The 17,944-nt window shown below is 32.4% G+C and overlaps 1 protein-coding gene across 2 annotated transcripts in view; it reads left to right on the plus strand.

The window, feature by feature from the left end:
• The window catches only part of LOC113523228 (thyroid receptor-interacting protein 11-like), a 78,535-nt gene extending 61,889 nt beyond the window's left edge, over positions 1-16,646 (plus strand). For both annotated transcript variants that reach the window (XM_026909109.3, XM_052892045.1), the window contains 7 exons: positions 452-3,544; positions 3,866-4,050; positions 4,747-4,910; positions 7,195-7,398; positions 10,508-10,652; positions 10,889-11,115; positions 11,533-16,646. In XM_026909109.3, coding sequence (XP_026764910.2) covers positions 452-3,544; positions 3,866-4,050; positions 4,747-4,910; positions 7,195-7,398; positions 10,508-10,652; positions 10,889-11,115; positions 11,533-11,747 — 4,233 coding nt within the window. In that variant the 3' untranslated portion in view covers positions 11,748-16,646. The remainder of the gene's footprint in view (positions 1-451; positions 3,545-3,865; positions 4,051-4,746; positions 4,911-7,194; positions 7,399-10,507; positions 10,653-10,888; positions 11,116-11,532) is intronic.
• Positions 16,647-17,944: the final 1,298 nt, after the last annotated feature.

The following is a 17,944-nucleotide window of genomic DNA, read 5'->3' on the forward strand; positions in this document are numbered from 1 at the left end:
ACCTGTAATGGTTGATTCAATATTGGTTAACCGTTATACATTGACCGTAACAGTATGGTCACCCTTTTACAGATTTTCTGTGAGCTAAGTGATACTTATATTGCTTAAATTACTGTTTGTAATACATATTACAAAAATTTTTATTATAAAAGTGTTATATTTTGTCATGAATTAATAATGATGAAGTAACATTATGAAATCTAGCTTGCTACCTGGCTAGCGCCTCTAGCATGCCATTTCAGAAACTCGATTTCCATACTAATTTATCGATATAAACGCAAACGTAGTAAAAATATAAATCTTTCTTGAACTCACACTCGATTAACTCTGTGATGAAAACCAATAACTGTTGTGTTGAAATATGAACAGTACATTTATTGTTGAACATCTAATTCCCAATTAAAATATTTCATTTAAACACAAATTCATAAATGTTTTCTTTTCTTTCCAGAGACTTTCAAGAAAAAATGGCCTCAAAGATGAAGAATCCAGTTGGTATTGGGATCCGCCACCCGAAACATCTAATTCCGGCCGACATAGTGAAAACCGCTATGAAATGCAAATTCGCGCATTACAAGACGAGATATCCTCCTTGAAAGAACGCAGCACTATTGACATGAGGCCTGATACTGAAGAGGAATTAAACCGCCTTAGAGAAGAAAATCAAAATTTGACAACCAGCCTAGAAGAATTAGATGCCCAACATCAAATGGCAATGGAGCGGTTGCTATCTTTGAAAAAAGAATTACAAAAGAATTTTGAAGTTTTGAAGCAGGAACACGAAGATTTAAAAAATAGTAATGATGAATATGCAAACGAAATAAAAGAATTGTTAAACAAATTAGGAGAAAGAGATAGAGAAATTGAAAACTTACGATTGGTGAAATCAGACTTAGACACATTACATCATAAATATCAAAATTTGGAAAGAATCCATAGTTTGTTAAGAGAAAACGCTGAAAAATTTCAAGAAGAAAATCAAGATTTACATGAAGAAGTGTTTAAGTTACAAGAGCAAGTTACAAAATTAGAACATGAAATGGAAATATCCTCGAAACATTGCGAATTGTCTGATATGGTACCAAGAGAGAGATATGATGATTTATTAAAAGAACTTAACGATTTAAAGGACAGAAGAAATGCCAATCAAGTGGATTTAGATGAAATTAACATTGATGATAATGCTAAAAGCGTTATTGAAAATTTAAAACGAGAAATAAATGAGCTAAAACATAAAGTAGCTCAAAAAGATCTGGGAAATTTAGATAACGTAAACCATAAAACAGTTAAGTCGGAAAAAATTGCACAGTTATATAATAAATACGTTAACTTTGAACTTCCGGTTGATTATGTTGGTGAAATTCCTTCTGCTAGTGACAATGTAACTATATTTAAATTAGAAAGTGTTTTTAAAACTATTAATGCATTCAAAAAGGAGATAGATACGCTAAAACATGAACTTTCACAGAAAAATTTAAATACTAATCATTTACAAACACAGATTGATGATTTAACCACTGAAAATGATTTCCTGACTAATGACATTCAACATTTTGAGAGAGAATTAAGTGAAATGAAAAAAAATAATGATTTTCTAATATCTGAAATAGCGGCCTTAAAGAATACGTCCAAGTTAGAACCAATAATTGAAACACATGAAGATAATTTAGCGAAATTAGAAACGGAATTGGCTGATTGTAATAGGATTAATAAAACATTTGAGTCTGAGATAAATAGGATAGAGAAAGAATTGGGTGATGTTAGAAAAGAAAAAATTGTTTTACAAGGAAGTCTAAATGATTTAAAAGAAAAATATACATCAATGTTATCAGAGTTAGAAATGTTTAAAAATCAAACCAAAGCTGTTGAAGAGCTGGAAAGCAATACTAATGCTGAATACGTGAAAAAGATGAAAGATGCATCGGACGAAATTGACGATTTAAAGAAGCGATTAAATACTTCTCAAGCTAAAAATGAGCAGCTCTCAATCGATATACATATAATAGAAAATGATAAAGTGTTACTTACTAAAGAAGTAGACGACTTGAAAAACTCTTTGAACGAGAAGTCTTCTGAACACAAAGAATTAGAAGTCTTAAAAGTAACATTGGATCAAAAACTACAAGACCTGGAAATCAAACTTGATGAAGTAATTAGACATAAGGCAGAAGTTGAAAGCGAAAAGTACAAACTTGAAGAAAAAGTTCTTAGTTTAGAAAATGCAGCTCTATCTAAAACTAATACTGTAACAAGTTCTGTAAATGAACTGAATACTACAGAAGATATGAGATTGCACGAAAAAATAGATAAGCTTGTCAGAGAGAATGCAGATTTATTAGAAACTGCTAAAAATGTTCATGAACTTCAAACGACAATAGAGAAATTAAAAGTTAAAATTGTGGAACAGGAGTTCTTTAATCATGAGATTGAATCATTGAAAGAAGAAAATAAGAATGTTCTTAAAAGAAAATTAGAACTTGAATCTGAATTATCGTCAACAGAGTCCAAATTATTACGTTTAGAAGAAGAGTTCGAAAAGTTAATATCTGATATTAACGAAAAAAATACTTTAATAAATGATTTAAATTCAACTATTTTCAGAAATAATGATTGTTTAAATAAGTTATCTCAAAATGTTACTGATCTGGAAAAAAATATATCAAATAAAAATGAGGAAATCAATCAACTTAAGAAAACTTTAGAAGAACTTCAAAGTACCTTACATGATACTAGTCAGAAATCAAGTCTTAGTCAGGATGAATTAAATAGATTACACTCTGAAAAAGAAGAAATAAATAAACAGCTGTTTTCTCTTAATGATGAAATTAGTGCTAAGAATGCAGAGATTTCTGACCTAAGTATTAACTTACAAGAAAGTAAAAAATCATGTATTGAATACAAAAATATATTAGAAAACAAAGAAAAGGCCATAAAAGAGTTAAGTCAGTCTATAGTAGAATTGACAGATAAATTAAAAACTACAGATAATACTACACATCATAATGACGAATATGCAAGATTAGATCAAGAAAAAAACACAATAGAAGCTGAAGTCGCTTTATTAAAAAATAATTTTACAGCTAAAGAACACGAAGCTCTAAATTATAAAGAGAAACTGGAGCAGTATGAAAAAGCATGCTTGGAATATAAAACAATATTAGATAATTTCACAATTGAGAAAAATGAACTTATAAATTTAGTAACTTTAAAACACAATGAAAGTATACAGTATCATAATGAAATACAGAGATTAAATCATGTTTTATTAGAATTAAAAGGTATTGTCGAAGAAAAAGATAAACTACTGCAGAATCATACAAGTGATTGTTCCAATTGTGAAATGATAAAAATGACTCTTAAAGAGAAAGATGAAATAATAATGAATTTAAATCAAAGTGCCAATATCAATGGTGATAAAATAAGAGAGGAGTTATTAGAAGCGAATCAAACCATAAGGAACTTAACTGAGGAACGTGATAATCTTGACAAAAGTCTTGCTATACAGCTAGAAACTGTAAAGAAATTGAGAACAGAAAATGTGCAGGTATGTATTTTAAGATATTTTTATTCGGACTGACGATTTCCTTTCCTTTAATTTAATTGTCACAGATTTTTTTTATCATTTCAACATTTTATTTAAGCCTTTAGCTACGAGTGTATACTGTAGTAAAATCTACTCCATACTATGCAGTAAAATTAATTAGTTTTCCTTAATATTAAAAGGTTAAATATTAATACTTACAAAGAAGTTAGCGTTATTCGCATTAACTTTTATTCAAAGATACTATTGTCTTTGATATACTCTCATCATTTTATTGCTGTTTGACGGATTTTAAAAGTATTTCTATTGTACCTTAATTTCTAGTTGTCAGAACATGAGCAGAATTTGTCAAGAGAACTAGAACGTCTCCGACATCACTTAGTAGAGATGGAAGAGAATTATACTCAAGAGTTAATGACATCAGAGCAGAAATTAACTGAATGTCAGACAAGACTAAATCAAGTCGAGGAAAGGGCTAAGCAGACCAGCACTGTGTATACTAGCAACAGGTCAGTACTCATTTATAAAGAGATTATATGAGGGCGGCGGTAGTCACTTGCCATCAGGTGAGCCGCATGCTCGTTTGCCCCCTGTGTTGTAAAAAAAAATATTCTTAATCTTATGAAAGACACGAATAAGGTAATATATCTCTCATGCATAGAAATGGATAAGTAGTTTTCGGATGAGTTATACGAAAGTGACTTAGCTACCGTTTTTTTATAATAACATTTCAAGACATTGGGTTATAAAATGAAAATCTTAGTAAAAGATCCTGTTACAATAGTTTGAAAACATTATTCAAATCTGAAAATATGCACTTTTTTTTTATTTCGACTAACTGAAAGGACCAACTAGTTAAATTTTTTTTACATGAAAATAAAGATTTGCTTAAACGTGGGCAGAAATTACATAGATATTTAAATAATAATACAAACAGAGTCAACTAACCAACTAAAGTTCAAAATAAATAAAATACCTTCATAATTACTGGCTTCTCCTATCAAATTAACAGATTGATCAAATATCTAAATTATTGTCATTGAAAAAAATTTGAGCATTTTTGGAAATTTTTGTAAGATCAAACAAAAATCTTTTTGCTAATATGCCCCTCATATACATGAACCTAATTATCGAATCGATTGCATACTCCATGCATCTTTTCAGTTTCAATTCAAACATTTATTGGTTTGGATTTTCTATTACAGTATTCGGGCGAATCAAGAAGTGGAAACATTAAGAAATCAAATAAAACTCCTGGAAAAACAACGTGAAGAAGTGCAGACTAGACTGAGCGAAGCAGAGGACGCCCGAAGTAGAAGTGAAGCTGCGTTAACAAATTTACAAGTGGTGCTAGAACAATTCCAATTAGGTACGTGTTTCTTTTTTTGAATAGGTAGAGATTTTTGAATATTTTGTAGCATGGTATTAGTAACTCTAAGGTCGTGACAATAAAAATGAGTGCTGTAACGTAACATTGTGCTCGATTCTGGGACGTCTTGTCTCTAAACTTTCTCTCAATATTTTAATTTGTTAGTTTCGCAAAATTACTGTTTTATAGACCATAGAAAACTGAATTTATAATAATTGTGACTTGAATTTATTAAAAATGTTGTTCGTATTGATCCTTAGAATAAAGATTTCGCTGTTGCAAATTTTAATTTTAAGGAATGTTAGAGAAATAGTGTTCTAATTAAAATTTTTAAAATTTTAAATCTAAAATTGGTACCATTATGGAATTAACATTATTTTGCCCCTTATAAGCTGAGAGCTCCACATGACTGCTCCAGTACCAAATTTCAAGCGATATGTTCAACTAGAGCATGGTCCATATATATAACGAATTTTAATAGAAATCATTAATTCTTTTTTTAATTATTAAAAACGGTTTTGTAATAAACACCAAAATATCAATTTACATTTATACTATTAGCACATACAATAAATTTTTTACTACTAATCATTCAGGACTCACCAGAAGTATTAGAACTTCTATGGTTATTTTTGTATCGTGCTTAATAGCAAAATTTTGTATGATATACATTTTATACCTACACACATACAAGTATCAACCTATTAAAATTCCAAAATACAAGTATTCCAAATATGGTTTTTACAATAAAAGAAGGAGGCCTAACATCAGTAGCCACATAATTTGGTACAGGGTTTTATTTCGAATCTCCAGTTTAGAGCAATAATTTTCTAAAAAAAAAATAGGAATAAATATTTTATATCACCTTCAAAATGTCGTCGCGTATCAGCAGTTCAATACACGTAATAAGCAATTTGGTGAAATCACTAAAATATGTGACTAAATTAAGAATTACTAAGATTGTAACTCGCTATGTGTCACAGAAAGAACATTATTTATTTTGACTCATACTTAAAATGTTTAGCGTTTTATTGCCATTTCGTAGTATGTCTTAATTTTCTGTTTGGTACATCCTCTAAGTACATACATATCTGTCACGCCTGTCTCTCATTAGATTAGGCAGAAATAAAGACACGCCAAATGCTTCGATTTCAAATAAACCTATTTCGCTTCCTTCACATTCATCAATATTTTCAAACACGCTCGCCGGTTACGGGTACTTTTAATTTGGTCCTTTAACACGTCGCCTATTTGGTCAGTTGAGAGTTATTTTCTAAGTACAGTACTGTATATTAAATTTTAAGTTATCCGTAAACTTTACTCCAACTCTGACAACGATAAAGATGTAAAAGTATTATGTAATTAAAAAAAATCTATATTATAAAGATGAAAATGCGTTTGTTACTTCTTAGCGCCATAACAGCTTAACTAACACTATGAAATTTAATATATTGGGTCCTTTCATTTGAAATTGGCGTCCACGGAGTTGGTTCTGAAGGTCGAAATTTCCAGAACTAATACGAAAACGTACCGAAACCAAAAACGTACCGTGCTTTCTTTTGCGACACCAGCGCCGTACACATCATTAATCCTTCGAGATGTTTCTGCAGCAATGGTGCTACGGTAGAACTCGTACTTGTAAATATACAGATATTTCACGTTTTCCATTGCGGTAATGAGCGACGCCAAGGAAAAAAATAATGAGGAAAAAACAAATGAATGGATTTTCAAAACTCAAATGCATCAGCTCAATGAATTTATAAAATTGAATTTGGGTTTCTTAACCAAAGACGAGATATTTCAGATCAAAATGGTCAGTACGACAAAACGCTAATTTCATATGTAAGTACCTAATATACATCCTATACGGGATGGGCAAGAATATAGACTACTTTTTGTCCTGGCGATTAACAAATTTCGGTCTCAATGTAAATGTTTTCGTTTGTTACCATTTGGCATCTTTACAGCTCAACTAACCATCATGAAATTTGATATACTAATATTATTTAAAATAGAGAAGGGCATGGGCTATACCTTTAATTCTGTTCAATTAAGTGAACGGAGTCGCGAATCAAAACTAGTACTAGTTGTCATGAAATTGTAGTATTTGAAATGGAAAATGAAGACCACAATATATAAAAACTAGTATGATTATAATTTACACAAAACAAATTATTTGATTGCATATAGAGTCGTAATTGAAAGGAATTTAATAATGGTATTTATATAAAAAATATTAGTAATTAAATATTAGCTAGATAATTACATATATAATTTATTATAGACAAAGAACGTGACATACATGCAGCCACAGAGAAGATAAGAAATAAAATGGAAGACTTGAAACGTGAAAACGATGGATTACGAGATGAAATATCAAGGCTAGATCATAAATTAGAGGAATCTCTGGCGGGATTACGAGCAGCTTCAAGATTAGGTGATCAAGTAGAAATGAAGACTGCGCAGATCAACGATCTGAAAGAGCAAGGTATGCAATTTAGAATAATAACGATAATAAATGTTTTATTAATTTGTAAATTTAAATATTGTTGATGTAACTATGAAATTTGTAAAATCTGTATTTTCTTTACTAGTTTTTCACTTCTTTTTAACATTAATGAAAAAAATCCTTAAACACGTAAGTGTAAAAATTTTTTATTGAAAGCAGAAGTGATAAACTAATATTAGAAAGATTGATATGATTCGATTTTTATTAGTTCTCTTGTTTTGTAGAATTATTAGCTAGATAGTTGTAGCACTAATGTAGATTTGAGACATCTCAATCATAGTGAATAATTTTCTACCGCAATCATATTTCATAACCATTCTGAACTAGCCGTGGGATACTATCAGTTTTAACCGGCTCATGTCGAGCAGTTGTTTGACTAAATATCAGCTGGTAATTCTGGGATTATTGCTCCCAGACTACCAGATGGTATACAGTTAAACACTGCGATACCGCAAAACCATAGCAACACAATTGACACATGTAAGTTGAACGTTAGATTTTGCTTATTTACGACAATGTTTGTGTAGTGTCAATTTAAGTTCGCTTCAACGTGTGTCCAGGATTTCATTATTGATTCTGCATATGAACTGTAGCATGTAGTGTTTGTATCCGCTGAGACATTGTTATGGAATTTTCATATTGATAATATGAAGCTCTTTACAAAAAATATCGCATTTGACAACGACGATCCTAGCTAAATTATGTATTACTATCATGAGACCGAATATGACTTGCAAATCCAAATTTGGTTTCAAATAAACGGCTATAGCAGCTGACATTGAAGTCGACCGCGACATTATTGTAGATGTAATAATAAAATATTTAGGTTTATACTTTCATATTTACAGCTTCATATCTAGATGTTTCTTTCTTAACAAATAATTGCATATCCATTAATTATTGAAATATGTAGATACTCAAAATCTAATCGACACTGTATTTACAATAACATGTTATTATAGGGTCAGGATTAAAATTTACACTGGTTAGATTTATAAAACTTTCGAAACGTATGAAAATAGCATTTCAAGAGACAAGCTTTTGCCTGTTTCGGTCTAATCTCATTTGGTAACTGTGAGGCTTCATCACGCCGCGGCTGCAACCTGGTTCACAGGCAGCGGTTAGCTGACATGTGTCCACAGCGAGCAAGTCCGCATTACACTCAGATTACCATATGGGATTTGATTGAGGCGTCTGGCTTCACATCGTGTCGTCCCTGTGTTCTATCACCATTTTTGCTTTTATATTTTTTTGTGAACGTTTCTGATGAAAAATTATGCAAATTGTAAAGCCTCGGCCTTTTGTTTTTTTTTTTTTTTATCTTTCTAAGAAATCGTCAATTCAGTTACGTACCTGTAATTGGCCACTTTGTTATTTGCAAGATTTTTCATCATCGCATCGATTTTCATTTTGCACTTGCAAGATTTATAGCACACGTCATTGTTAAGTGTGTTTATGTTTGTTGTTGTTTTGTTTCTTGCATTGGAAATTCTAATTTAAAGATGTAAATTCAAACCTTAAATAGTTTTATATGCAATTTAAAAATAGTAATTTGGATATCAGTTCTTCGCCAGTTTCCTCTCTTGTTTCATTATCATTGTCTGTAATGATTAAACTAATTCCTTTGTTAATAACACATGCAAGTTTATTAAGTTTATTTCCAATGCAAGAGTTTTTTTTTTATTATTATTATTTTATTTAGATCTTTCAATTGTGTGTAGAAGAGTAGACAATAGAAGAATTGCCGCATTGTCTTTGAGTATTACTTCAGGTACTGGTAGAATTTGAAAAAATGAGGGAAAATGGCTACTCGCACTGAACATACGTTGTCTATCATAACACATTACCTTTTTGATACATCGGTCAAAATTATAAACCAAACTGTATCACAGTAATGTATGAATTTAATTGTAACGTTTATCACGACGTTTTACAGTTAAAATTTTACATCTCTTCTGATCCAAGTATCAGTTTGTTAAGTTCATTTAAAATGGGCTTTATTAAATTTTTTTTTTTTGTAAATGCTAAAGTTGACGATAATGGTGCAATTTGAACGATGGTGTTAAACTCATTGATCAAATATTTCACACTCTTTTGCATGATAAAAGATTTTAAAGTCTAATTATACTATTTGGACTAAAAACATGCAGAAAACGTGACTGGAATCTGTGTACGACTCTTCGAATGGCCTGGAGAAATTTAGTATGACCGTGAATCAAAAATGGTGACAATTTCGTGTATTATTCCATTATTTTGGTTGTTCGATAGTGTCTGTAGTCCTTGACCCCCTTCCCAGTGGCTGAATAATACTTTAAGATCGTGCGTGCGTATGCATCGAGCGAAAAAACACCAAGCATCAACTGCATGGTAAGAGTAAATAGTTTTTGTTATAGAATTGAAATGTAGAATTGTCTTTTTATTATTTTCAAAATTATGCATTGTGTAGTCTGTTTTTATGGGACTTAAGAAAAATATAAACAAACAATTGATTCGACTGCTGAAGACTGCTGATGTCCAATAGCAATATAAATAAAAATCTAAATAACAGATTTAATGTTTTGATTTGACATTTACTTACATTGTTTTCAGTGGTTACCTTGTCATTAAATTCTAATTGAACAGACTATAACTTTGTCTATTACGTTGTTTGCATATGTAACAATTATTTTTCCCATATGTTTGTTTTTTGTATTTTTAAAATTATTAGTAGGTAGCACTAAATTTATTTTGTAACCCAATTATTTGCAGGACGTTGTCTTTAAAGTGTCTTTGTTATTATTTTTAATTCTATTATTAACATTTTTTTCAAATACTACTTAACTATGTTGTATGCGGTTTTCATAGTGCACCAGAAGGTCTAACTTAAAGTCTAGTATATTGTACATTGATACGCCATCTAGAAGTAATTTATTTCATTAGTTTTCCTACTTCGAATAATGATGATGATGATGATGATGGTGGTGGTGGTGATGATGATAATGATGATACATAAGAAAACATAATGAAGTTCAATCGTGAAGTCACAACACGAACAGTACATTTATAGTAATCACTTCAATAAATACAATGAAAACATCTCTCCATCTAGTACGCACCCTGCAAATGTCGGTGGCGGCAGCTGAGGAGAGATACAACAACACGATATCCAATCAGCAGGACAAAGTCGACAAGAACCTGGTGAAGAATCTTGTCATGAACTACGTGATGGCCGCCGCGCAGAGTGCCCAGAACCGGTAATACTGATACGGTTGAAATTTTTATTCCCCTGTGGTCCCGGCATAGAATAGGCCTTCTTTTCCTTAGTCACTTCTTATGACACCCACAGGAAAGGTAAAGGCAGCCTATTCTATGCCGGGATCACACGGTAACTTTATAATATTAAATATTTCATAGACAAGTTAAACCATGTTACAAATACTAAAATAATGAGTACAATAGTAATCCTTTCTCATGATTATTCCATCCACAGAACCAGAGTCCTCAAGATACTGTCAACGGTCCTCGACTTCAATCAGCAAGAGTGCGAGAGGCTCGGTCTAGCGCGGTCCACCAACGCCTCAGAAGGGATAGCGGCGGAGTTCGTCAAGTTTCTGGAGAACGAGTCCAAACCGCGAGCCCCGCTGCCCAACATGATGGGTTTAACCCAAACCACAAGCAGAAGCAGTACGCCCACGTCAAAGAACTCTTCGACCTTGGGTATGGTTCGATAATGATTTGTTTTATACTAGTCTTCACCGGCGACTTTGTCTACGTAACCGGGACGTTGATTGGCCGAAGCAAAAAGCGGCCTTTGTCCGCTTTCCCATATATGTATCATTCTCTTGACGTTTGATCGCTTTCATGGACCCCATTTTTTTTAATGAGTGAAGATGAAATGGCAGCCCCGCCTGCGCTATCGGTATACGTTGACTAGGTACCAGTGAAGGGTGACAGGTGAGGATGAAGGCAGGTCAGTTGGCCCATAGTGACCAATTGAACAAGAATTAACCACTATTGTTTCCAGGGGAAACCGCGTGGACGTCGACCTGATAGGGTGTATTGCTAGCAATGGAGTTGTTAAACCTCATTACTGATATGATATTTTTTTAAATATCTTTTTTATTTTGTTTCCAGGTCCGAATCCCTACGAAGTTGGTCACAAAAGGAATCTTTCTTCCGGCTCCAACAACCTCTTATTCCAAAACATAGACTCTGTTGAAACCTCCTCACAAATATCCATAGAGTCCGATCATAGAGAACCTAGAGTTGTGGCGCAGTTAGACACGGGGGTCAATCAAACTAGAAACACGGAGGGCGCCATCTTGAAACATGTTTTAAAAGAAATGTAAAATATTTTTTATGTCTATAATTTAAGAGTTATACACGGCACAAGCAGACGCGCGCCACTTCGGAGAAATTGTGAAATCTATACAACCAGTTCATTAAATAGAAAAATTTTTGACTATAAAGTAGCCAGGTCTTTTATAATAAATGTCGATATCGATATTTTGGACAGCGGCAATGATTGTACAACACTGTATACATACATTGATTTTGTTGGTTGGTACTCAATGGTTGCATAGATTCATTTTCTAATTTCGTCAATATAAAGACAGTGCTGACTCTTAAACAAAATAAAGATTGCTTACTCTGTGGACGCAAATGGATGACAAATGTCCCAAATAAAGCACTAATATTTATTTATTGAATTAAATTTTTCGTTTTCATTCATCACGACATATTCCGTACGAGGTGGACAGCATGAATCAAAGTCTGTTACTACAATGATAGGAAACTTAAATTCGTTAAAACTGATACGATTGAATTGCATTTAATTTTGTGTCGTGTATAATTCTCTACATTGTAACTTACTCACACGTTGATTTATTTAATTTAAAATAAAATTTTAAAATAATCTAAATTTGCAATCGCATTGATTTAATTAGAAATTTTGGAGTAGTGACTTTAATAAAATTATTGGTATCAAAAATATAACAAATGGATTATATTATGTTAACAATTTAAGTGAAAATAATTTAGAATTTATAATTTTAGAAATTTAAAATTGTATCTTTATAAATTTGTTACATATCGATGTAAGTGTATGGACATTGAACATCATCAGTTACATCTAACTTAACAATATCTAAATTCGAAAACGTGCGTCATCTATTCATTGTGAATTCAATGTCATTGTTTTTGTTAATTAAAATACATTTATTATTTTATACATATAAAAAAATTATTTCTAATTCCGTACGTAACTTAGTTTTACGTTATGTAAAGTGACATAATAAAATTTGATATTTTCAAATAGTGTTTTGTCCAAATTTTACATTTGTCATTTTTTTATGTTTATACATTCTAATTGTTCAAGCTTAAATCACAATATTTTAATACTAGCATCCCGCCCCGACTATGCACAGATGCTAATTGTACATATAAATCTTCTGTAAAAAATACCTAAATGACATTGAACCTCGTACCAAAATTCGTTGCATGGTTTAAGAGAAGTAAGCAAAGAAACAGACAGACGCAGATAGCGACTGTGTAGTAGTATGGGAACGATTCTGAGGTGTCATTCCTCTAAGCCTTATTTTTAAATTTGATAGTTTCTACATATCTTTGCACCGCTCGCCATCGACAAGGAATTTACTCTCACATACTTGAACCCATAAATGGTCACATACAGTGTGGTTTCAAAGGAATTTTTTCCCACAAACGCTCAGGCTGCAGAGTGAGCTTCCTATCTAGGTTTGCTCCAGAGATTACAGTATGGAGTTCTTCAAAAAGGGTATAATATGATTTGTCCAGGGTCGGCAACGCGTACGTGACACCAGTAGTGTTGCAGGAGTCCGTAAGTTACAGTGACCGTTTACCATCAGACGGGCTGTATGCTTGTTTGCAACCTTCGTGGAATAATATATATATACATTATTTTTTACTTTTCTGGTAAAAAATAGTTCATAATGGTCCTTAGTAATATGCCGTTGTGACATAATTTGATATTTTGTTTTTAAAAATTCGTTTAGAAAAATGACGCATCAGAATCGACCTCTGTTTAACAAATTAACAAGCCTAAATAGTGCATTAGCAGCATTATAGATATTATAACAGTTTAAAGAAATACACTATTATTCATGAAAAAGAAAAATCTCTTACAAATCTATTTTTACTGGCAATGTTTTGTCTCATTCTTTCATATTGGGAATTGAATGAGAAAGAAAAAGACAAAACACTATATATATCAGTCACACCTGTCTCCTATTAGGGTAGGCAGAAACAAGGAACGCCTAATACTTCGATTCAAACAAACCTCTTTCGCTTCTTCCACATTCATCAATCTTTTCATACACGCTCACCAATTACGGCTACTTTTAATTTGGCCCTTCTTCAGCACGTCGCCTACTTGGTCAACATACGTCCGTCTAGGGCGGCCCCTACCGACATCTCCATTCATTCTTGCTCGATAAATCTCTTTCGTAATTCTTCTTTTATCCATCCTCTCCAAATGGCCAAACCAGTGCATCATTCTCTTTACGATTTTTTGTCACTACATCGTCTTTCAGTTCCGTCACGGACCTCTGATCCTGGGGGACCTCATTTCTTCATCATCATATCAGACGTTAACTCTCCACTGTTGAACGTAAGCCTTGCCCAGAAGGAAAGTCGACACTCATCTTTGAGTCCACACTTCTCTCTAATCATACTGTTTTAAAAAAAATTAATAACTAAAATAAATAGGTTTATAAGAATTTTAACTTTTTTATGAATAAGGAGGGAAAAATATATTACTTTTTTATTTCAACAATTTAAACAGACTCCTTTCATATGGGTTGCCATATGAAAATTTATTAAAATTGAATTTAGAACAGCGTATACACTTTGTCTACTTTATTATCAACTAACTGCCGCCATGTTTGTTTTAGACTTCAATTTAAAACTTAAGGAAACGTGCCTACAAACTTTAAAAAGGCAGGCAATCCACAAGCAACTTCTCTCGTGTTGCAGATCGATTCAGTAGTTTAGTTTTTAAATTGAAATAATTTATTTTGTCACGAATAAAGTCGGTATTTTTTTAAATCTATTCTATTCTTAAATAAATTATTTTTAATTCTTCGCTTATTACTTATTAATTAAATATTTCCCTCATATTAAAAAGTATAAAAAAGTATTATAATAATATATATATATATATATATATATATATATATATATATATATATATATATATATATATATATAAGTATACAATCAAACTGATATCTATTACGGTCGTGTTGAGAATGATAAATGAACACTTTTGTCCAATAATTTTCATTAATGTCATATTGAAATTATTAATTTGCTGCCATATTATTTTTCATACAATTTAAAATGGAAATAATCTGATGGTTCATCTATTGGAACGTAGCAACCGTCGCCGGAATATACTGTGACGCCCATGACACATGTAATTTGACTGCCATATCCCACATATAGCATGTTGTAAAACAATTTTCGAGCAAACCAAAAATGGATAGTAAAATAGACAAAGAGTTAGAACGTTTATTGCTATGTCTGCGCCATAAATTACAATTGTTAAGAAATGATGTTACTGCGCACATGTGATATAGTTAGCAGTAATGATAATATAATCATTTGTAAATATTTGCCTCGCCACATACGCGCCTCGAATGTTTATGTACACAGATATAGATTCATACAGATGGAGCAACTGTACATTGCGTGCCAATATTTAGCTCTAAATTAATAATAATAAATGCCACAAGACATTACTATAGCGTTATCTAATACCGAATTAATCAGAGCCTGCCATATGCCCATAATTTATAGATACACTTTTTTAATACATAAAATTATACATACACTAGCGACCCGCCCCGGCTTCGCACGGGTACACATTACATCACATCACATTGGAAACCTCTAAATTTATCAGTGTTCCTCTACTATATTATGCATGTATTATACATATAAACCTTCCTCTTGAATCACTCTATCTATTAATAATAAACGCATCAAAATTCGTTATGTAGTTTTAAAGATCTAAGCATACATAGGGGCAGACAGACGGGAAGTGACTTTGTTTTATACTATGTAGTGAAGCACAGGTTTATAATTACAAATAATAATAATAATTTATTTAACAAAAATATACATTTGCAATTACAAGATACATATACATTACACATTGTTTGAGATACACAGTAAGTGTATCTAGCCTACATGCTAGGGAAATCTTGTGTTATGAAGGTCAGGCTACCGCACTTTGTATAACTAAATTTTCTTATATAAATTTAAGAAATATTTGTATTGTGCTGGGATAGAACCCGCGAATGTGGGGAAGGAGAGGTCGTTAAATTATGTACTATGAAGCCTAATTGACTGATATCAAAATTATAATTCTATTTTTTTTTTAATAGGTGATTATAGTATGGTAACTTCGTCTGCGCTATCGGTATACACTGGCGGGGCACCAGTGAGGGATGACAGATGAAGATGAAAGTAGGTCAGTTAGCCCATCATGACGAATTAAACTACAATGGTTCCCCCTGGAAACCATCGTGAATGGTCGACCTGATATTACTAGTAATAGGGCTATTTGACCCCATTACTAACAATCCCTTTCCCCTCATTATAATTCTATTAGAAATTTGTCGAAAAAATTTACGAGGATTATATTTCAGATGGGATTTTTGAAAGTGTAGACGTGTATCTGCTATCAACAGCTTTCGAACATGAAGTTTAGTTAATTTATTTTTTATATAAAAATTGTTCCATCTGTATGTATCTATCTCTGTATGTATCTATCTCTGTGTGCACGCTATTCCTTCTTTATACAGAGTGATATCAAAATTATCAGAAAACTTCTAAGGAAGTATTCTAACAGTGAAATAAATATGGGATGAAAAACATTGAAAACACCTCCCATAACATAACTGTTATAAGATGGGAGGTTTTATATTTGGGAAATACTCAATTACATTGATAAAATGTATCCTAAGCATTTTGGTTTCACCCTGTATATCGTTTGCCAGCTTTCATTGTAAGCCATCCATAATAAAATTAATTAATTTTTAATTAAATAAAATTTAATATGATTTCGCACAAATTATTTTGTAATTATAGCCCGCTCTGTAGCATTTACAAATTTTATTTCAATTGTATAATATATGTTCAAATTATTTTATATTTAATTTTTTTAACGATAATGTTAAGTTGTTAATAAAGTTGGTATTATCATTTGTTATGTCATTTTTATTTGTACACCTTTTTTTTACAACACAGGGGGCAAACGAGCATGCGGCTCACCTGATGGTAAGTGACTACCGCCGCCCACGATCACCCACAACACCAGCGGCGTTGCAGGTGTGCTGCCGGCCTTTTAAAAAGGAATATACCCTTTTCTTGAAGCTTATGTTGTCGTATCGGTTCGGAAATACTGCTGCTGGAAGTTGATTCCAAAGAGTGGTTGTGCGTGGAAGAAAGTGCCTTGAAAACGCACGGTGGTAGACAGCCACTCGTCCAGATGGTTGGGATGAAACTTTAGTTTGTGGCGGGTTGTCTATCTTCAAACCAATCCCTAGCTAGGTAGGCAGAGAGAATATCCCAGAGAACTCTTACCCTTTTTCCTTTTACATATATATATATATATATATATATATATATATATATATATATATATATATATATATATATATACTCGTCAGTAAATCCATCCTTGGGGGGAAAGGGATTGTTAGTAATGGAGACTGAATCCCATTGCTAGCAATATACCCAACCAGGTCGACCTCCTCGCGGTTCCCCCTGGAAACTATCATGATTAATTCCTGATGAATTCATCATGATGGGCTAACTGGCCTGTTTTCATCCTCATCTATCACCCTTCACTGGTGCTCCGCCAGCGTATCCCGTTATCGCAGGCGAGGTTACCATACCATTTTCATCCACCTTAGAACCAAAATGGTGACCATTACCGTTTCAGAGGAGATTCTTCCTTCGAAGGTTCAGGTTATGGATTAATCTTCCTACCGAGGTTTTTCGTAGAGACCAGTATGGGGTTCTTCAAAAGGCGTAAGAAGGTTTCTTAAGAGTCGAAAATTTACAATTTAGAATAAAGATTTCGCTTTGATATCAAATTTAAATTTAAGAGATAGACTTACGAAAATTTTATTTCTGAAACGAGCCCACTGTCGTACTTAACAGCGCCTCTAGCGGATGGTTCTGCAAACTCGAATTTTTATACCTAGTTATTTATATAAACGTGGACAGGTGTCCAGTTATCAATTTAGTACGAGGGACTAAACATTGTTTTTTTTTTATTTTTCAACCACATTAGAGAAAAATATTCAATTTCACCACTAAGTAGAACTGTTTTTAATGGACGATAATGGAATGGTAACCTTGCTTGCGCTGACAGTATACGCTGGCGAGACGCCAGTAAGGGATGACAGATGAGAAGGAAAAAGCAGGTTAGTTAGCACATCGTTTCCAGGGGGAACCGCTTGGAGGTCGACCTGACAGGGTATATTACTAGGAATGG

The sequence above is a fragment of the Galleria mellonella genome, unplaced genomic scaffold (genome assembly GCF_026898425.1).
Source record: "Galleria mellonella isolate WM207_F2 unplaced genomic scaffold, CSIRO_AGI_GalMel_v1 utg146, whole genome shotgun sequence".
In the NCBI taxonomy this organism is placed as follows: domain Eukaryota; kingdom Metazoa; phylum Arthropoda; class Insecta; order Lepidoptera; family Pyralidae; genus Galleria; species Galleria mellonella.